At 39.2% G+C, this 21457-nt stretch overlaps 1 protein-coding gene across 2 annotated transcripts in view; it reads right to left on the bottom strand.

Moving 5' to 3' along the window:
- Nucleotides 1-279: 279 nt before the first annotated feature.
- The window catches only part of SULT4A1 (sulfotransferase family 4A member 1), a 30483-nt gene continuing 9305 nt past the window's right edge, over nucleotides 280-21457 (bottom strand). Inside the window, exons 2-8 of one of the 2 annotated variants that reach the window (XR_012663585.1) lie at nucleotides 13444-13574; nucleotides 11957-12037; nucleotides 11711-11837; nucleotides 8278-8372; nucleotides 6669-6807; nucleotides 3620-3749; nucleotides 280-1967 (exon numbers count right to left, since the gene is read on the bottom strand). Coding sequence is in view for 1 of the 2 variants with exons in the window: in XM_075112872.1 (XP_074968973.1) it covers nucleotides 1855-1967; nucleotides 6669-6807; nucleotides 8278-8372; nucleotides 11711-11837; nucleotides 11957-12037; nucleotides 13444-13574 (686 nt within the window). In the remaining variant the exon portion in view is untranslated. The remainder of the gene's footprint in view (nucleotides 1968-3619; nucleotides 3750-6668; nucleotides 6808-8277; nucleotides 8373-11710; nucleotides 11838-11956; nucleotides 12038-13443; nucleotides 13575-21457) is intronic. The other variant, XM_075112872.1, reaches the window with a different exon arrangement.

Genomic DNA, 21457 nt, shown 5'->3' with positions numbered 1-21457 from the left:
ATGCTGTCAATAGCAGCATGAAGGGAAGAAAACCCTGTTGAGGACTATTAAAGACAAAGATGCTCTGAGTCCTGCGCTCTCCGGTGTCCTCTTGCACAGGCATTTGTTACAGGCCCCTGTCAGAGACAGTTCATTGGGTCAGATGGTGGTTTGAGTGGATGCCACCTTTCTGTGGTTCTTGTCTTAAGTTCGGAGGTGTGGGTGGGGGAGAGGATCTCTGGTTTGTACTAAGACTACCTGGCCTGAGTAGGAGGTCTAGAAAATGAGCAAACCACAATGCATGGAACACATCTTTTATTCAATAAGCAAGCAAGCACAGAAGTATAATGTGTAGTGCTTAATATTCATACAGTACTAAAAATATAAAAATAGAAATAAAATTTCACTGAAAGCATTTTCACTCACAAATATACAAGGAAAAGTGCTGTCAAGCCACATCATGCTACACCACTTGCCAGTTGCTGAACTGACAGTTAGTTTCCCAACAGAACCGAAACACTAAAAATCTGCTAGTCCTTCCTCACAGCTTCTGGCGAGCCTGAATGTTTGACTAGCAAAAACGGGCCTCCTGCAGCTGAGAACCTAAAAAGCATAGATTTCATTACCTAACAGAACAATAAAACAATTCCGGAGAGTTTTATAGTGATAGTAGCCTGCTTCAGGCTGTTTGCGTACCTGTTGTAGAGAATAAAAAAAAAGATACAGAAATAAACTTGAACCCTGATTATAATCCAGACCAGTCACAGCTAACAATTACGGAAACTGTATTCCGCATGAATATTTGTGCAATACTCCCACCTGGTGGCACGTTTTTAAACTCCCTTCCTTCAGTGCTGCTGTTTCCTCTGCCTGCTTACACTGGCACGTATATTCATCTTCAACTTAGGCCTGGTGGGGTCCAGTAGCACAAACTATAAACAGCGCTGGGCGCCCTTAACTTTGACTGGAACTAGAGGATATCCAGCACCTTATCTTCTCTTACTGTATCTAATGGGTGAAATTCACATCTACACAGGAAAGCGATACGGGTCAGAGAGTGATTCCTCAAGAAAGACCCTGCACCAGGTGCCCTGTTTTCAAGTCCCATTTTGAGGGAATGAACTCGAGTTGAGAGCTCAAGAAACTCCTGTTCACTGACCTTCAGCAGGGAGCTGGAACTTTATCCATCAGGAAGACAGCTGTGTGCTGTCATCCATGAAAGCATGGGTGGGTTTTAAGATTAGAGTGACAATCACAGCTCTGTTTTGTAACAAAGCCTGTCTTGCAGAGTACGCCAGTGCACAGAACCTACTCAAATTATACAGCTAAGGGTGTGCAGAACCTAATGTGAACCCCACTTTGATCAGTTACTCTTTTGGAATGGGATTTATTTATACTTGATATACCTGCTATAAAAATAAATGTGACGATTAACCCCTGAGATCATTCTAGCATACAGTTTTGGCCTGTTACTTGTTTCCCTCTGAAATAATTTTTTATTTGGTTTGAGGACATTTATTTAGGTTCTAGTGAAAAGCTTTTATAAAACACATTAAATAATCAATGTGGGGCTGAAAAGGTGTACATTCGAATTGCATATATGATACATACCTTATACGTATATAATACATTCCATAACAGCTGAATTTTCTAGTATTGTCTAGTAAGTTCTTGCATGTGGACAAAGGATTAAAATACTAGAAGATAAACAGCTGTTAAGGATCAAAGATAATTGTATCTGATATGGTTTACTTAGATTGTTTTTCTTTCTTTAAATCTTGTTACACATAATAGCTACGGTAGTTTGTCCAGCAGGTAATAAATGAATGCATAAAGCACTTCTAGCTATATTTGGATATCGCATGCATGCATTTTTTATAAATAAAAATCAAATGTGAGGTCACATTTCCCCATCTTCTGTTTATAAACTAAATCAAATTTCTCATTCATTGAAACAGTGAAGATGTCTTTCCATAGCCCAACTCGTCCTGCAACACAGAGAAGGAACACAAGTCAGAAAGCGGACATAACAGGCCACCAAATATCTACATTTTCATTGTGCAGGGCTCCAAGTATCATCTGTGAGCAGCCAATCAGTCTTAGCTTTCATTGAAAGCTCAGTGAGACCTAAGGCTGTTCACTGCCTCACGCAGTTCCCCTGCTACAACCCTTGCAAAGCCTTAAAATAAGTCCCATATACCTTGTCTGCACCAGGTGAGTATTATACAGGAAGAATTCTGATTTTGGGGAGATTTTGCTCAAGCCTTAATCAGAAATGGTTACAGATTTTGGTTTGGGTATTAATTTAAAAGTGGATTTCTGGTTTCAGTGCGAACTACAGCTACTTAATAATTCCAACAGCTAACACCACCACATTTCAAAATTACTGTGCCTTCAGCATACACTGGTCAGAGAACTATCCAAAAGGTATGTGGAATACAGAGTGTTAAACAATTACTGAACTCTGATTATTGAGATGTAATATTATCATTACTAATTTCTATTATTTTATGTTTAAAGATAAGTTCCACAGAAGAATTTACAATTCTCAATCTGGAGAGAATTATTTGTTAATTATGAGTGCCTAGAGTATACCTATAGAAGAGAACAAGTGCCCTGCACCCAGTTTGTGTCATTTTAATTTTCATTTTGTACATGAAGATTAGGAAGCTTTTGGTGGATACAATATGGACACTGAACACTTTTGACTTGTATGGAGTATTCTTTTACTCTACCGAACCCAGCCAGTAACATAACCTGATGACACTGCTGAACCCACCAGTCAAAGGCTGCAGCCCCCTTAACCGCTGTTTCACTGCAGCCCAAAATTTATTTAACTCAAAGTCAGCCAGGGTTACTTGATGGTGAATAAGCCCCATGGAGTAACCAGACTGAGAGGCCCGTTTCTCTTCTCATTTATACTGGATATAAATAAACAAAAAATCCAGGCTTGTTCGACTGGAATAAATGAAAGGAGAATTGGGACTATGCTACCAGAGAGTTTATCATAACAGCAAGAACAAAACTACATGCAGGGAGCTTAATTATGCATTTGATGCATAAGAAGAATACCCGTTTAATTTAATTACCATTGCTTTTATGCAGCAACTCTATAATCGAGTCCAAAGACAAAACTGTCTGAAACATCTACAAATGACATATTAACAGGACGGTGTAGTATGTGTGGCAAGGGCTGTTTTATGAAGTTGGGATTTTCCTATAACTCCTGAGGGTACTGTAGTGTTCTGGTTTGTTTTCAGGATCCAAAGATCAGAAGAACCTGAAACTGACTGAAAACGCATAATTTATTGTTTTCACCAAATTTCTCCTGTATCAAAAAAAAGCATTAAGAAAATGCTTGCAATCATAAACATCTTATACTGATTTCAATTTTGCTCCGGCAACTATGATTGCATAAAGTACAGCATGAAACATAAAAGCCTGTATTTCCTTTTCAATAATGATAACAAAACATTTTCTTCCTCTGCTTGGGAAAGATAAGCCTTTTACTTCAGAATCTCCCAAACAACATGTATGGACAAATGACAAGTTTTATAAAGGACATATGCAGTGGACTATTTGTAACATCTCTTTTTTTTTTTAACCATATGAATTGAGAGCTTGTCAAAAAGTCACCCACCTGGTTTATGATTTGAATCATGCAACTGTGTAAATTATGATGTGATAAGAGTCAAATATAAGTAACATATCTAATCATTGCTCTGCTTTCACAGCAGCTCTGGGTTATCTTCAGAGTAAAGATCAATGTGCTAAAAGAAAAAAAATGAAGAACTAAAATAAAGCAAAATAATAAAGTAAATGTAACTAATGTCAAATTAAAAATATTTGAAACAAATTACAATAAGCTGTCATGTTATTGCCACCATTCTTTGTCACAGAAACGAACAGAGAAGGAACAAAGCACTGTTAATGAAGCTGCATTCTGAAGTAACAAAATATTGTAAGAGCAAGAGACAACGAACAAAAGAAATTCAAAATAAGGATATTTTTAATAAAAAGCACACAGTGAACAAAGGACAAAATATTACATTAACTGCTGTAGCTCCCTTCCTTCTCTATTACAAAATGGAGGCTTCTTTTTGAAAGATTTGTAGACAGTATAAATAAGAGGCTCTGACCCTTGCCTGGAGATTTGCAGGCTCCACTACAGAACAGTGAAGGCTAACACCACATCCAGAAGGGTGCAGGCAGCAAAAGTGGGCATCACCCTGTTTACCTGGATGGAGATGCGCTGGCCAGCAGAGGCAGTAGTTGACCTTTCTGCCTGTAGAAGGTCCCACCAGCGGCTCTGTCCTTTTCTCTTGTGTTACTACCTCACTTTTGTTTCACAGCTGCCTTCCTGGCTTTCACTGGACAAAGGGGCAGGATTTGGACTGTGGATGGCATGTAGCACTGCTGCTGCTCCACAAATCTCCAGATCATGGAGGTTAGGAACAAACCTAGGATTCTGTGTTACTTCATGCAAGTCAACAGAAGGGAACACGTCTCTGTCGTTTGTAAAAATCTTGCACTGACACAGAACACTTTAATCAAGGCTCTCAGGATGTCTTACCAGACTCATAATTTTGTGATCTTGCCTTCATAGCAGAGAAGTAGGTTGGTAATCAGTTAGGCAACGGGCCGTAAAATCCTACTGCAAATGAGATGGTCTGTTGTTTTCACATAAGATTCAAGTTGTATTACATGCTGAATTTTCAGTTTGAAGTAGTAAGGGGATGGTAAGATGGGAGTTGAAAGCAAGATAACCAAGAGCAGGAAAACACACCATTCAGTAGAGATTCCACCAGAAACTACAAGCAATAGATTAGGTCTTTCAGTGAAACTACAAACTCCTTTGTCTTCACTGGAATCATGGAATCATAGAATGGTTTGGGTTGGAAGGGACCTTAGAGATCATCTAGTTCCAGCCCCTCTGCCATGGGCTGGGACACCTTCCACCAGACCAAATTTTACCTCAAGCCAGCAAACTTGAGATATTTATTTCAAGAAGCCATAATTTACCATACCATAAGTGGGCTGGGGCAAAAAGAGGTACCATATGACAGTTATGACAGAGAACTGCCCATAGGAATCTGTTTTCCAGGTCCTACTGTAATAATTGGAGTGTATACTCCTACATAACGTACTAAGAGCCTTTCCATACCAGGTGTGCAAAGTCACAGATAAAAGCAAGGAGGTCTGAGCAATGGCTTTTTCCCAAGTATGACATTCTAAGATGTTTGTGCCAACATATAAACAGGACAACTCATCCTGCATCAGTTACTCTGATAATAGTCTGAGCTGAGTAATGTAAAACTGGCATAGGGCTCTGCCAAGAAAGACGCTAAGGTAGTACAGATTACCAGTAAACCTGCTTTCATGGGAAAGCAAATTTGCTCTCAAACAAACCTGAGTGTTGGCAAGATTATCGTGTGACTGGTTAAAGGTGAATGCAAATATGTAATAGACTTTCGTAAGGCATGTGATTTTAGTGGTTTTAATAGAACTATATAATGTCAACAAAACACAACAAATGAATAAACAACTGGCTAACTCAAAGTTAGTAGTCAAGAAGGACTGACAATATTTGGTATTTTTATCAGAGATTTGAGAATAATTATAAAGATTACAGCTGATAAAATCTGCAGGTAACAAGAAGATTGGCTGAGAGAGGTAGTATGGAAAGGGCTCCTACACAGAAACCTACGAACAGAGTACTCAGGTCATGCTCCCTGGGTAAGGGACAAGAACCTGCAAATTAGTTCCTCTGGAAGGACTTCGGTGTCACAATAAACAGCACATGCTTCATGTATGATGCTTTGGCAAAAAGTGCCAATGTGGCCATGGATGGACAAACAAGGGAAACAGGGAGAGAAAGTTCCAGTTAGAACTGGATTAAATCAGTGGATAAAGTGATTTTATGCCTGGATAAGGCATTTGTGAGGCTGGCACAGGAACTCTCCATCTTGACTTTATGCCCTCATTTTTAAAAAGAACTGTTAAGTGCAGTAAAGCAGCCTACAGGAAATAATTTGAGGGAGACTTACTGAGGTCATTTTATCATGCTTATCAGAAGGAAGACTGAGAAAGGACTTGATTTCTTGACATTATCAAAGGACAGATATATCAGCAGTTTAAAGGGCACTTCAGGTTCCTAGAGAAAGACCTCACCAGAATAAATATCTAGAAGCTAGGCAAATCTTAAACAGCTGAGGTAGAAAACAATAAAAGCTCATAAGGAAAACTACCGCTCCTTGTCATTTGACGCCTTCAAATAAGAATTATCTGCTATTCTAGAAAATCTGACATACTTAAACACAAGGGCTTGGGCAAGGCTAAACTATGAAATTGTGTGGGCTTTGACATGCCAAAGGTCAGCAGGAGCGGTGCAGTCATCTCAGCAAGAATAGCTCTATCTGCTGAAGTAAGCCAAAGACTCTCTAACAGAGTGGTTTAGATGGTGTTGAATATACACTGTTGATCTTGGATGTTTCCATCCTTTTCAGTCACTTCTACCTGACTTTATCTCAAAACAAACAAACCCCCAAATTGTACCAACAGTGGATTTCCTTCCATCATTTACACAGCAATGTTTTGCCAACATCTTAGTCCAACCTGGAGGTTACTAAGTCATCAGTTGCCTCTTGCAACTTCCACAATAAGAGTTTTACTGTGGGTTTTAAACATACCCCTGCCAACGGGAAGTGCTTCTGCATTACAGCACTGATCAATGAGTTGATGGCAGTGTTCCACCATGGATTCCAACTGTGCTTTGTCATAAGAAACTCCTAAGAACCTCACCAGTTGCTCAACCATTGTTGCTAGGTCCTGTAAGAGAGTATTTAAAAATAGTTTATTTTACAATATTTTAAATTACCTTTTTTAAATTAGTTTAAATATTTCAAAATAAATTATGTCCTGATGAGTGGGAAAAAATACAAATGCGGAAATTGTAGAAACACCACTGCCTTAAAAATTTTGCTACCTTTCAATTTGCTGAAAATAAGCACATTCCAAGTAATTAGGGTAAGACAGGTCGGCAGAGAACACAATCATGTAAGCTCATCTCTTCAAATATTAGAACAGGGAACTGCAAAGTAAGTGTGATGCTTCCCACTTCAGACAACACCACATCCTTAACTGATCACTTTGGAATACAAGTGTATTGGAGGAATTAAAAGTTACTTTGATGTTGATCTTGGTAAACTAAATGTCTACAAATGTTAGAACAACCCTTCCTTCATTGTTAGCTCTGGGACTGCATTCATGTATATGGAAAGGATCTAGTGAGGTGGACTCTGAGGATAAGCAGTCATTCATTTATATATCCAGAACTCCAGGGTTCCTCAGTATGAGTAAGACTTCTGGAGTTGCAAGACAAAGTAACAATGATTATCAGGAAGCAGAAAGATACTGTGAGGTCACCGGCTTTCAGAAGCATTCATCAGTGAGCCCAGCTAGGAAGATATAATTATTCAAAACCATGGGTTTGAAATAATTTCTATTAAACTGTTCTAATTTTTCTGACTGTATTACACCTTCCTTTAGCACCCCACTCCATCAGAAGGCTCAGTAAAGCTGACATTCTGATTTACTCAGCTTTATTGAGTTCTACCCTGGTTTTGCCCTTTTGTAGGTTTAGAGATAGCAGCTGGGTTTTTCCTATGTTTGCATTAATTTTCCAGTCAAATAAACATTTTGAAGTCTTTTCATTAATTCTCAGAAATATATTATTGCAACAGAAAATGAAAACCAATGTTCTATGTAGTTTTTTCCACTGAACTTCTGATTAAAAATAAAGTGGATTTATTGGCCAGCATACTGTAAGGACCCAATAATTATGTTCACCTTATGCTACACGATCATCCCCAATTATTTTCAACATTGTTTCACAGAAGACAGTAAGAACAACCAAATAACCAGAACAAATGCCAAATATATAGGGCAAAACCCTGATGATATCCTTTTTTCCTCATTGATACAACACATACAGCAAGACATTTCTTTTAAATTAATGCCCAGGGCTGACTGTAACAAGCACTGAACAGTTACACACCCCTCTGCCTTCTCTGTGAGTACCTTAGTGCCCATGGATGCAGGCAGATTCCTGAGTAAATTACTAGGTTTCTGAAAATGCTGAAAAGTCCACAGAAGCTACTGAATGCCAATATTTTAAAAATGGTATCAGACATTAGGGAGCCCAAATATGGACATAAGAAGCTAATTCTGTACTTTACATATTTTAAACACCATGATGCTAAACATTATTAAAATACCTTTTTGCTACATCTAACCTACCTTATGCATATCTTCATACTTGAGAAAAAGTACATTGGCATCCATGTGATGTTCCCAAAACTCTTGCACGTGTTCAAACCACGAACCATATCCTACTACAAAGACATTATGATTGGCATGAGGAAAACAAACACTTTTGTTACTAAGCTCTTTTCAAAAAGGAAAAAAAGGAGAAAAATAAATTAATGTGGTTCATAGCCCCAGGATAACAGCATCTGGTTTTGACCCATTGCCATGCACAGCAAAGAACTTAATTAAAAAAGAGTTTTTCTATCAATTTGGAATATTCAAAAGAACTAACTTACCATAAAGATAAAATGTTCAACTGAAAATGCCACCATATTTCATGATGGACCTCTTGGAGCTCAGTATTAATAACACCTGACTACTGAATGGAAGTTGAGCCAAAAAAAAATTACAGAGATAGCTTTGCAGAAGGCAAATTTCCAGTGGCTCCAACCTGTGTGAATTCCTGCAATTAACATATCACACTGCAGTTTCCTTCACTTAGAAGCTAGATACAGCATTTGTGGAAAGTTCCATACAGCATCCTCTATTAAGGATGAAGAATTGCTAATAACCATTGTCCTTTCTTAATTAAACAAGTATTGAGGAAACAGGCCTATAAAAATGCTTCATGGTCATTCCCCAAAACGTAGGGTGTACTGACAGATGATACTATTTATCATTGTATCTTTTGCCCCCCTGCCCCCCGCCCCAAATCCTAAGACCTATTCTCTTCTATTATTGTTTTCGGAACACTTCCACACAACTTCCATAGATATGCCAGAACACAGTTCTAGTTATACTGTTATCAGTTACCTCAATTACACAATAAATCCAGGCTACAACCAGATGCCCATGAGGTGCCGAATGCACCTGAAAGCTTAGTGTGATGTGATGCGGTACTTCCCACGTATTACGAGTTGCAAGCAGGCCCAGCATGCAGGTTTCCCACTGATGAAAAGCTTATGCCTCCTACCTCCGGCATGCCGCCAGCAGCTTGTCTTTAGTTCCCCATGTCTGCTGTGTGGGGATTAGGACTTGAAGAGAAGCTGAGGTGCTGCTACACTAGGAGGGCCTGTGCTCCCAGCTGCTGAGGCAGTGGTTACTGGAAGTCTTAACCCTCCCCCAAACCTTCCTCCTTTATTTTTCACTTTTCTGATTTGCACTGATTTCAGTCAATTTATGTGTGTCTAGAAGAGGTTCAGACACAGTACTAATTAACTAGAGAATGTCTTTTGCTGCCAATATTACCAGAAAAACAACCCAAAGAGAAATGCATTCTGCATATTTCTTTGTTACCAGTGATAAGTTCCCCCAAAGTACTTCAGATAATCGAGGCTGGAGTTAAGCAAATATGGTGAGCAGTTTTTCACATTCTTTCCCAATATTCTTTTGGTCAATTTTATCTTTCAGCAAAGCAGCTATAGAAAAATATGAAACTCTTTAGTTTTGTATTTTGAAGCCACCTTTTCCCTTTGAAAAGGAATTAATTTTGGTAACTGGAACATTTTCAATTGACAGAGGTCAGTTGCATAGGAAAATTATTTTAATCAGCTGACTTATTTTCAATTTTTATAAAGGGTTTGGAAAAATTCCATTTTTGTTATTTCCATTCCATACACCCCTAAGAAATTCATGCTTGAAACTAACACATCAGTCAAGCAAAGTGTGTTCCTAACTCCTCTTAATGGTACAGGGCAAGAATCCATTAAGATAATGTTACCAGAGTTTACCTATGCTTTATGTAAGAAACTCCCTTAATCTTTAGAGGATAATGCCAAAGAATTAGCACATTCAAGACAAATCCCTATCCAACTGTATGCTTTCAAACAATATAGATAACATACGCTGAATTTGTTTCAAGTATAAAGAAGGGTAAAAAGAGTGGGTTTGTGTCATTTGGGCTCAGTGCTTCTCTCTCTAGCAGCACCTTGACTTCTTATAAAGGCTTTTTTTTGCTGCTGCAATGCTTCCATGAGATGCAAACATTTAGCTAAATGCTAAATCTGCTGTATAACAAAACACTCTGTTTGCACAATTACGGACATAGATCATGCTGTGACATTTTATTAACTCTGGGAGGTTGTGATAAATCAGCTAGCTGCTACAAGATGAAGATATAAATAACTCTAGGGATACTTATATGAAAAAGAACACAGAACCTTCCTCCTATTTTAGAAGACCTTCTAATGTGTCTTTCATATGTCTCCAGTCTAGAAGTGCCTGATCATGGGCTACAGACAAACATCCCATTCTCAGGGAACGCAAAAGAAAAAGCTGAAGGTAGGCTGGAATAGAAGGAGAGCATTTACCCTCCCTGCACAAACGTGCAGGAGAAAGTAGCAGAGGTTTTCAAGGTCTGTTAAATAACCTCAACTGGTAGGCTTTTGCTTTTTTCTTCTCTTTAGTATTATATCGCTCCTTTAGCATCAACTCCTCCAAATTTTAGGTTGAAGGAAAGTTTGCTGCTCTGGATCTAAAGTAGATCCTGCCCTCAGAGCATAAGGTACCTGGTGGCTTCTTAGTGTCATATTAAGGTATCATAGAGAAGATTTTGTACAAAAATAGAAGGCAGTAAAAAATTTTTCTCTTCCTAGCTAGAAAATGTGGCAAGGCATTGGCAAAAAGCCCAGTGGCAGCCAGCTAGGTGAGAACATTGTGCTTGTCTTACCTGTAAGTTTACTGAGCCAGTGCAATGGAGCTACTTGAGGCAGTGCAGCCCGAGTGGGAACACAGTGGGTGGGTGTGTCACGAAACAGCCCTCACTCAAAGAACTTACTGAGTGAGCAGCTGATGAGTTTTTGTAAAGCAGGTTACTGTATTTTTATTATCAAGGTGTATTTTTCAGACAGTAGCAGCCTGCAACTGCCTTCTTACAGGGGCTCGCTTCAACTTACTGATGTACTCCAGATCAATGTCAAGTGAACTAGAGATTTTTGTGTGTTAACCGGTATCTTGCAAAGGACAAACCTTGGGTTTCTGGATGAAATAAAAATATTAAAGGAATTAGCAGGAAAAAAAACCAAACAAAACAAAACCAAAAAACCTTGAGGAACAGAAAGACTCCTGAGGAGTAGCTAACAGTGAGGTAGAACTAAAATCAAATGGTGATGGGAGTATTCACCACTTTTCACAAGGTACCTGCTACCTTACAAATTGAATTTTAGAAGAGTAGACCACAGTTTCGCCTGAGCTAAGTGGAACACTGTTGAGCCCATGGGGTCAAATATTGTAAGGTAATTATTTACAAGGCATGGCCATAGTTTGCATGAACAAATCTAGGGCCACGCAGCGCACTCTGTAGCAACCTCCTTGCTGTATATGCAAAACAAATGCACCTTTATCCAGCTCATTTCTGTACTTGCAGAAGGAATGCAGACATGAAAATAAATGTGTAACAGCGTGTGCAGAGAGAACAGCTCCTTACACTTGTCATTCATAAACCTTCTGCAGAACTCCTGAAACGTTCCTCTGTAGCTCATGGTCCTTAGGGAGCGGTGAAACTGGTAATAAGACACCACCAGGTCTTTGGGGTTGCGAGCCATGTATATTACCTGTGATGGGGGGTGGAAAAATCATCTTACTGAAAGCTTTCTCCTCACCCTGTTTCCCAAAGCATTTAAACAACTGCTGCCAATATAATTAAACAAACATGATTTAATTTAATTTTTACCTTTGAATTGCCATTATGGAGGTCCGAAGGCAAAAACCGATATGGCAGATGGCTTTTTATGAGGCGAGGAGATGTCAGTTCCTAAAATAAAGCAGACAAACATTTCTTATTGTGCATTAGCTTTTGGCACATCGTGAGCTGTCCTGAACTGTCATACTTGAAGCCCTTTACTATACTGAATTGCATTCACAAATTCACTTCTTAAATTAATAGGGGTCTGGGTCTAGAAATCAGGTCAGTGAGTTACATCTGTTTTATAAGTATCAAAAGGCTGGATAATGCATTGGGGTTTTTTGTTTTCAAAGTACTTCTATTTGTAGGACCTTCTCAGGAAGAGAGTATAATAGTTGAAGATTCTTAGTATCAAACTAACTTTGTTTCCAGTAATGCTTCCACTAAAATCCCTTGAAAAATATCAGAAGTTCTCAAAAGTCTATCCCTAACTTCATCACTTCAAAATATTACTCTTGCAATTTATTTTATCCTCAGAATTAAGCCTGGACAATACAAAGGTTTATCTGAGTGTGTGAACATCTTTCAGAGTATTTTTCCATAATTCGAGACAAAATTGTCTTATGACACAAATCATCTTCCAGTAGTTAAAAACTGCGTAAATCAATTTTGGATCAAGTTATTAGCACATACTATAGGTAGCAATGTATAATCTCAATCTAAACCTCTCACTATTGCCACCGCTTATTTCAGTCAAGGTAGCACTAAGGTCTCATTGGATGAGGCATCACACAGACAAAAAACATAAGCAACCTCTGACACCTAAATACTCTCAGCCTAAAGTGGGCTGATGCCGCAGTTGTCAAAGACCAGAAGCAGCTTAAATCTATCTGTGCCAGCCTTAGCTAGCTCAATTCAGCAAGCACTGTAGATGTTATAGGATGGAGCCCAGTATTTTGCCTAATCATTCCAAGATATGCCTCGATCAGAAGTAGTTACAGCAACGACAAGATCACACTTACATGCCATACCACTAGTTTCTGAGTGATTCTTAATAGGTCATTTCCTGCAGAATATTCCAAAAGTCTCAAACTACACCTACAGAGTCTATAGATCCACAGATCTGGGGTCTTTAAGGATTCAGATGTGTAAATTCAGAGCAGTGGGTCTACAGATCCATAAATCTCTGTATTTGTAGTTCCTCTTTCACAAATTCAGGGAAAGAATCAAAGCAAAATTGCCTCATTTGGGCAGCTTCTGTTTATGTAAGCAAGGGAGGCCTGGAACTTTTGTTCAGAAAACCCACTGCCAAGATATTTAGGACATGGAGAAACATCTAAAGCATTACATAGGGTATAATAAAGCTTAATAAAAGCAATTTTAAAATGACCTAATAATACACTGAATCATTCCAACAAACAGAGCAAGTCCTGTGATGGACAGGACAAGGACACTAGATGAAATGAAGTGATAAATATGGAACTGAGAAAAATGATATCCAAATGCCAAAAGACTTTCTTTGCAATAAATTGTACCTTGATGATGTCCAGACCAGGCTGAGGGTACTCTAGAACTGGAAGTTGTTCATCTATATTCATTAGTCCAATCTCATCTGGATCAGCTCCCTGACTCACTAGATATACCACTTCCTGTAGCAAGCCTGTGCCTGCATAAACCAAACAATGAAAGAGAACAGATTGTATTACAGTTCTTTATCTAAACAGAAGCACATGAAGGGAGTCCTAGACACAGAAATAATGATAACCTTTGTCCTTAACAGTCTGCTGTGAACTCAGTCTGTAACTATTGTTTTAACATCGTATGTCTGCTCCTTTAGTTTTATTTTAACACATGACGGTCTCCGTTCACGTAAAAGACCTAAGATTTTTCTTCAGTAACAATTTAAATATGTTTGTCTCCCAATTATTTTACCTGTGAATTGGAAAGCATTTTTTAAAAGTTCTTCCACTGTGAATGTTAGCTAGGCAAATACTACTATTTCCATTTTAGAAATTAAAGAAAAAAAGGCAGACAGATCATCCACGTTCACAAAATGCATTAGTGGCCATACTGGGAGACTGCGAGTGTCCTCTAATCTAAACTGTAGGCAAATCTACTGTTATGCAATAATTTGAGAGTCTATTTATACCTCCACGTTATAGACTGGATAAACCACTGAATGCATCAATGCACAGCGAGTTGGGCCTCTAAAGCGTATGACTCAGTTATGTATCTCTCTCCAGTCCAAGGACATTTACAAAACAACCATTAGATATTATAGCCTTAATGACTGTGCTTTGGAAAATTAATAGGTATTCCAAACAGAAGTTTGAACAGGGCAACTATTTCAAATTACCTTCACGCAAGTAGGAAACCCTCAAAACAGGCAAACAAAGGTTCAGAGATATCTGACAGAGGCTTATGAAGAGAAGGGCACAGGCTTTGGTGAGGCGGACAGATCAAAGTGAGCTAGCAGGGAAAGGATCTCACAGTTTAGAAGACAAGTCACACAGGCGTGGGACATCCTGGATACTGTGATAGACTGAACAAATATTTGAGTTGCAAGCGATAAGGAAAATGAGACTGGGATTTATTCTCTCTCTTATGTTGCCTAACATAATTGTTCCAGAACTCTTTACAAACCCCAAGCCTGCCTCAACATCCCATGTCCTTGGAAAGATGAGCTGCAAACTCTGAGAGCATGACTTTTGTTCCCATTTTAACTTGAAAATAACTTGTAACAGTCGCCAGTTAATTCATGTTAACTAGCATGACTGTATACACTAACAGACATGTTTGGTACAAATTCTGTATGTTGTTCCAACACTAAGAAAACCAGTGTATCATTATTCGGACTTGTTTTTAATCTGAGCTAGGAAGAGTTAAAAACAAGATTATGTACTTTAGAGGCTGGTTAGAGTGAACAGAGTCTGGATACAACGTCAAAGAACACACATCTCCAAGAATTGCTTTGGAGAGTAAGTACTTTAAGATTCCTCTGTTTCCTGACTGATTGGTGGATAAATGAAAATGGCTTAGAAAAAAAAGAAACTTTTACATTACCATCACCCACAGAGACAGCTGGCACAGACTTAATACACACTTGCTTAAGGCTGTTCACTCTGCATTTTTAAGCCCAAGCATGTATTTTATACATTAAAATAACATACATATGGTACTCCAGTATCAGTCCTTGTGACACTGAATGAGCAAAACTCTTGTTTCTCATTAAGTATTTATTCTGACAGGAGACACCCTGGTTCTCCATAATTTATTTCTGTATTTCCAATTCTGCCTGCAAAGAAAAATGCTATTACAGCAAGCCTGTTCCATGAAAGGAAAAGGAATGACTGCATGAGGATAAACAACACCACCAGGACTTTCTAATTTTTCATTACTCAGCTGCTCTCTAGGCAAAAAGAAGTTATCTCCATTGTGCCTCTGAATACAGAAGGGCTGCAGAGTTGAGGCAGAACTATGCTGAAACTTCAGGAGGGCAGCATGTTCTGTACCAGCTCTCCACAAAGTCCAATAGGTAAATAAGAGGTGAGGGTCAGGGAACACAGCTCCCATGGCCTTCCCTATTTCTGCTTGGACCCATGGCCATGTGCAAGACTTGGCTTGATTGCCAGCAGATCTATGGAGCACTGCAGAGATAGGAGATGACATAGTAATGGGAAGAAGGGTTCTGATTCAGAAGGAAGCGGGCCTTTGGAAACTCAGAAGTCTTCATCTAAACACGCTTCCATCAAAAACAGTGATTCATTGAAAGAGTAACGCTGGGCACACGGCAGGTTCTCAAGGCAGAAAATCAAAGCTCTCCATCAAGTACAGGTTGTCTAAAACAGTGCTTTAAATCTGTGAACCTCAGTGCTAATTATTACCATGCACATACACAAATTGCTGTAGTTATCTATGTAGTGCTGCACATACTCCAGCATCCTATTCCAGTTCACACAGAAAACAGTATTTCTGCAACATTTCTTCTACAAAGGGAAGGACTGCAAGCTGACAGTTCAGATGTCCGGCTTCTGGCCATCCAGCACGTTAGAATTTCTCTTCCCTACACCTGCAGTAGGATCACCGATCCTGAATTCACCCACCCATGATCTCTGTGCTAGTTTTCACTTTTGTCACCCACTATATTAGCCTGGTTTTCTTCCACATTAGCACTCAAGTTATTCTGCCTAGGATTTTTAGGGTCTTAATGCAAATGAAAACTGTAGATTTGACTTTTGAGGGAACTGTGATTTTTTAACTAGTCACCCTTAATCAATTATCATCTATCCCACACACACATTCCCAAAAGCCCCATCTAAAAATTATCATCAATCTGATCTCCTGTTTAAAAAAAAAATCTAAACCACCACATGCTTATTTGTTTAAAAAGGAAAAAAAAACAGCTAAAAGCCTTTATATATATATAATTAGATATACATAACCTCCCTCACATCTCTATTAGGATTAAAACCAACTCAAATTAAATTACAGATATCAACAGAGTTGAATGTTCTTTTGGTTTAGAAATGATGGCTTAACCTAGCAACAGAAAAACGGCAGTCCAAATTCCAGACCTAGTTGCTAGGGCAAGATAGCCCCTGGGAACACCAGCTGACTGGAAAGCCAAACAAACTGGGGTACTGTACCTATACATGTGATGAGAGGCCCAGGCCTAGACTGGGGCTAGCAGAATTTATTAAATTTGCCACCATAGGAGGTATACTTGAATCTTCTGCTGCAGCCCCTGATTCTCCATCTGCATATAAAGCACACAGAAATTGGCCATTTGAACCAACTAACTTAAACCTACGTCTGCAGAAAAGCGCAAGAACCACCATAACTGGGTAAACTGCAAAACTGAGATTTTCAAAGGAGATTATGAGAATAGCGCCTGATAATCCCAGTCTATCGCAAAACTTGGCCAGATCTAAATGCCACAGAAACTCTCTTAGTAGAAAGGACAATGATGATACTTGTTGGAGAGAAGATAAAGATGAATGAAGCTAAAGAAAAAAAAAGGTGCAGAACTTAAACTTTATACTCCCTAGATTTCTGGCCTGGCTGCCAACAACAATTTATTGTCACTTAAGGGTTAGTCACTTTTTAAGTGAAATTAAAGGATTAGGTCACCAAGTGGAAAAGCTAGCATGTATGCATGTGATGCCAAGGTTTTCTTGGAGACAATCACTGGATCTTACATATCTCTAATATTGTCCATCATTTTCTTCTTGTGTTGCTGCATGCATGCACACATTTGTGCATGCCTCACTTGGGATGCTACAGAAAGAATAAACAGTCACCAACAAACAAGATTAATCTGTCAGCCTTTGGGCATGAGGCACCAGATGCAACATTCTTAAGTACCCAGCAATTCTACCCTTTCTCCTTCGAGCTGTGGCAGATCCACAATTCATCCTGGAGGAAGACTGCTGGCCCTGCTACCTCTAAGGTTGCATTGCCTGAACAGGTGTGGAATTAATTTATGTTTATCCAATTCCAGCTAAAACAGAGCCAGGTAGCATCTGAGGAACTTCAGTGCACTGCACCTGAGAAATGCTCTTCCCTGACAAGCCCTCCTGTTATGTCAATACAACACCTCAGGAGAAATAAGTGTGTTCCAGTTTATCACACAATATCTGGAAAGAGACAGGATGGGAAACTGCATTGATAAGCTACTGCCAGAATTTGCAGGGTTGTAGGAAAGCCTTTCTAAACTATCTGTGAACCTGCATTTCTACTCTGCATAAGAGCACCTACAAAAGCAGCCCAAGTCACAGCAGTTTGAAAGTGTGTTAGTTAGGCTGCACTGTCCTTTTCCGTGATGCCTAACAGTACACAGATTTAGGACTCATTAAGAATCCTATCATCCCTACAGCAGCCCCTATGATGAATGCGATTTCTTCATTTGTACCCTTTTTTCATGGCCAGTGCCTCAGCAACAATAGCAAAGTCAGTTCATGGCCATATTACCTCTGCTTATTAATAAGTGTAACTGCTGCAGCAGCAACCATAGCATAGCAAGACAGCCAAAACTTGGAAACACCACAGCTACTCCTTTCTGTTTCTATGCATTAGATGCCCTTTGACATTAAATTTAGTCTTTGTAGGAAGGAGAAATATTCTCTAGTGCAGCTGTTGTCTGGCTCCTCTCACTACTTTCCAGACACTGAACCTCACAGATTTGTTAACGTGAAGTGGCAGATAAACATAAAATTTCCTGTGAAATTTTGCTTCCCTACCTGGTTTCTAATGTAGTTTATTTCAACTTTTTCCCATCTGTATCAGCTAATACGGGAAAAACCTGCAGCTCAAGGATCCAAAGGTCTTTGGTATACTCCTTTTATTCACCCCTTGTTTGGAAACCACATGGAAAACAAGATAAAGAAATACTAATGTTAGTATTAACCATCTTCTAGCACTCCTAATTAGTTGCCCTTTGTTTGATCAAGTTTCAGCTAATACAGTGCAATGGACCCATTATGACTCATAATTTTTTTATAGCATTGGTAGATGTAAGTAAGTGCTCATTAAAAATGAGGGCTGCTAAAGCTGTCAGATTGGCCTAGCAAGTGCTGTAAAGCGTTTCTCCACATAGTTTGTCTAATTGGCTGCAAGCTTATTCCCCTTTCCCAGTTTCAGTGTATATCTGCAGGAAAGTATGACAGATTCATCTTCACTCTACAATTGTGGAGAGAAAATCAGGTTTTTCCAATAGAAGAAAACAATTTCCAAACTGTAAAAACTTCTCCTCTTGAGGTCTGTATGTTCTAGTTCTCCCACATCTTGGAATTCCAACTGGCTTAAGAACAGGGATTTTCATTATCAAATAGGGTTTTAATAATAAAAATTATGTACACACATTGATACCTTATTTTCCAATTCTTCTGTTCCCAAATGAGACTCAGGGTTCAAAATAAAGGCTGAAACTGTGATGTTATATTGCCACTATTTTTGACTGCCCAATTAAATATGTATTAGAGGGCCCAATTTTCAGAAAGGACTGAATACTCTTCCTCTAAGATTAATACCCCTTTCGCATGGCTTAAGTGCCCCTAACTTCAGTAGTGACCAGCCAAGGTAGCCTGTGGAACATGAGGACACTGAATCCAGGTCTTCTGAAACTGATGGCAACAGCTTAAATAAGATCGTATTTAAAGCAAATGTTAATTGCATGATTTCCAGTAACATTCAGTAAGCAGGGTCTTGGCTTTTTAGACTTATTAATCAGTTTATTTTTCTCTTGCAGCTACTGGCTTTTAAAGCATAGGCTAAAGTGGGCTTGTCTTTCACTAGACTTATATCAGAGAACACACAGAAATGGGTCCATTAGGTCTGACCTGTGTTTCGAATGTGTTTCACCAGAGGGTACAAGCAAACTATGACAACTGTATTCTGTTTAGGACTAAAATGTACCTTCTATTTGGTAAAAGAAGCTGTCACTGAAATGTTTACAAATGTGTATTATCCATAGAATTATTGCTCTAATATATATAATACAGTATCCTAAAGCACTGCTTTAATAAACTGGTTACAAAACATTGTTATTTTCAGCTAATGCATTAGTACTATTTTTTAAAAATGGCCTAAGTCTTAATTCTCCTTTATATTAGCATACTGACAACTCAGTAGAGGACAGGATGAAAAGTGCAGAATCGACCACAGGGCATCCCAGACCAGGCACCAACTGCTGAGGCACCTCCACTACCTTACAGAAGGCAGGTTATGCAGTATGTTTCACACCTAACACCAACAGAAGCAGCTCAGAGGAAATAAAGTCTACTGACATTTTCAAGCATGCTGGATCCTAATGCTGGAGCAACACTAGTAAATAAAACATACCAGGGCCTGTTCTCTAGGAGGATATTTGGGACAGCTGAACCCATATCCACAGAGATCAATTTCCCAGAGCAAAGCAGCTTTATCCATAGCTTCCTGGGAACAGTCCCTGGCTCCAGCTATCTCCCACAGCATGCTGGGGAACACACTGTCTGAGAGAGAACAAAACTGCCAGGGAACTGCTAGCAAGGAAATAGCATGGATGACAGCCTGTTGGAGCCTCTGTCACAGGTATGTTTACTAGTGTAGCCATGGTGAAGCCAATAATTGGATTGCCTATGTTGCCTACTTTAGACTTTATAAAGTCAGAAGAAAAATAGCTCAAGAGTCATACACTCCCCAACCACTGCATCTAACCTGTGGCTACCTCAGCCTGTCCCAGCAAGCAGACGTCCACAAGGCAAAGGTCTTTTGCTGAAGACAGCTGGGGCAAAAAATGTTTCTTTTCTATCCCTCTTAATAAGCCACATCATCTTCACGTGCACTGGAGCACAGACTGGGTAAGTGGTATACTAACAGCCCTAAGAACTGAGGCAGGTCCACAGATGACTCAAAGTCCTGGGACTAAAAACAAGGCACCAGTTTGTCTTTATTTGCCTTCTGACTGATGAGACATGATTTGTGCCTTCATGCTTGTCTCCACACCCATGATTTCATCATATCTAGGAGTCCCAAATTTTGTGACAAGTCCTTCACTGACAGCTGATATTGGTTGGTAGCTGATGTTTCTCGGTATCAGATATTCTAAGGGAAAAGTATTTTACCCTTCTCTTTAAGGTTTAGCTGGGCTGGTAAAATATGTCCTTGTCTATGGATGCTCATCATGTCTGCACCAGACGTCATCACCAATGGAGCAGTTTGTGTGAAGTCACTCCAATTTGCTTAAAATGAAATTAGCCATATTATCTTAAAGAGTTTCTATTTTTGGCATCAACTCACCTAGCAAATTTTGCCTAGGACAAACTAGAATTCATTCACACAAAATACTCTGCTGTTGGTTCTTTAAGATTGTTGTGGTTTAACCCCAAGCCAGCAACTAAGCCCCAGGCATCCACTCGCTCACTCCCCCGCCCCAGCAGGATAGAGGAGAAAATCAGAAGTGAGAAAACGTGTGGGTTGAGATAAAGACAGTTTAATAAGTAGAGTAAAAGCTGCGTGTGCAAGCAAAGCAAAACAAGGATTTCATTCGCTACTTCCCATTGGCAGGCAGGTGTTCAGCCATTTCCAGGAAAGCAGGACTCCATCATGCATCATCGGTACAGGAAAACTGTTAGGCAAAACCTGCCTACACACAAATGTGCATTTGCATATATTAGGTGTTTAAATTGCAAGAAGGTAGCACACCAATAGTATAATGTGAAACCATTGCAGATAAGAGTTACATGTGCAAAAAAAAACCAGCACATTTTTGTTTCAGAATTTCAGGAAACATTTTTTATCCTCTATGCATGAAACTATGCAGCCTGCTTAGTCAGCTATTGATTGTCTAAGGTCAGGGAGTAAACCATTTTTTCTCAAACAGAATCCCGCTCAAATTATAGCTGCCCTAAACAAAACCATTCTTTGCAAAGTACCTATGCCCCCACTCATATTTAGCACAGTCATTCCCTCGGTCTGCTGAATTGCAGTTTTAGACAAACTACAGCCATTTCTATTCTATTGCTATTGCTGTTCTTCAGAATTGGAAATAGATCTAATTAGGTCTAAATCTAT

This window comes from Phalacrocorax aristotelis, chromosome 1, assembly GCF_949628215.1.
Source record: "Phalacrocorax aristotelis chromosome 1, bGulAri2.1, whole genome shotgun sequence".
NCBI classification, from domain to species: domain Eukaryota; kingdom Metazoa; phylum Chordata; class Aves; order Suliformes; family Phalacrocoracidae; genus Phalacrocorax; species Phalacrocorax aristotelis.
The sequence above is the reverse complement of the archived record's forward strand: the minus strand, read 5'-3'. Positions and strand labels throughout refer to the sequence as shown.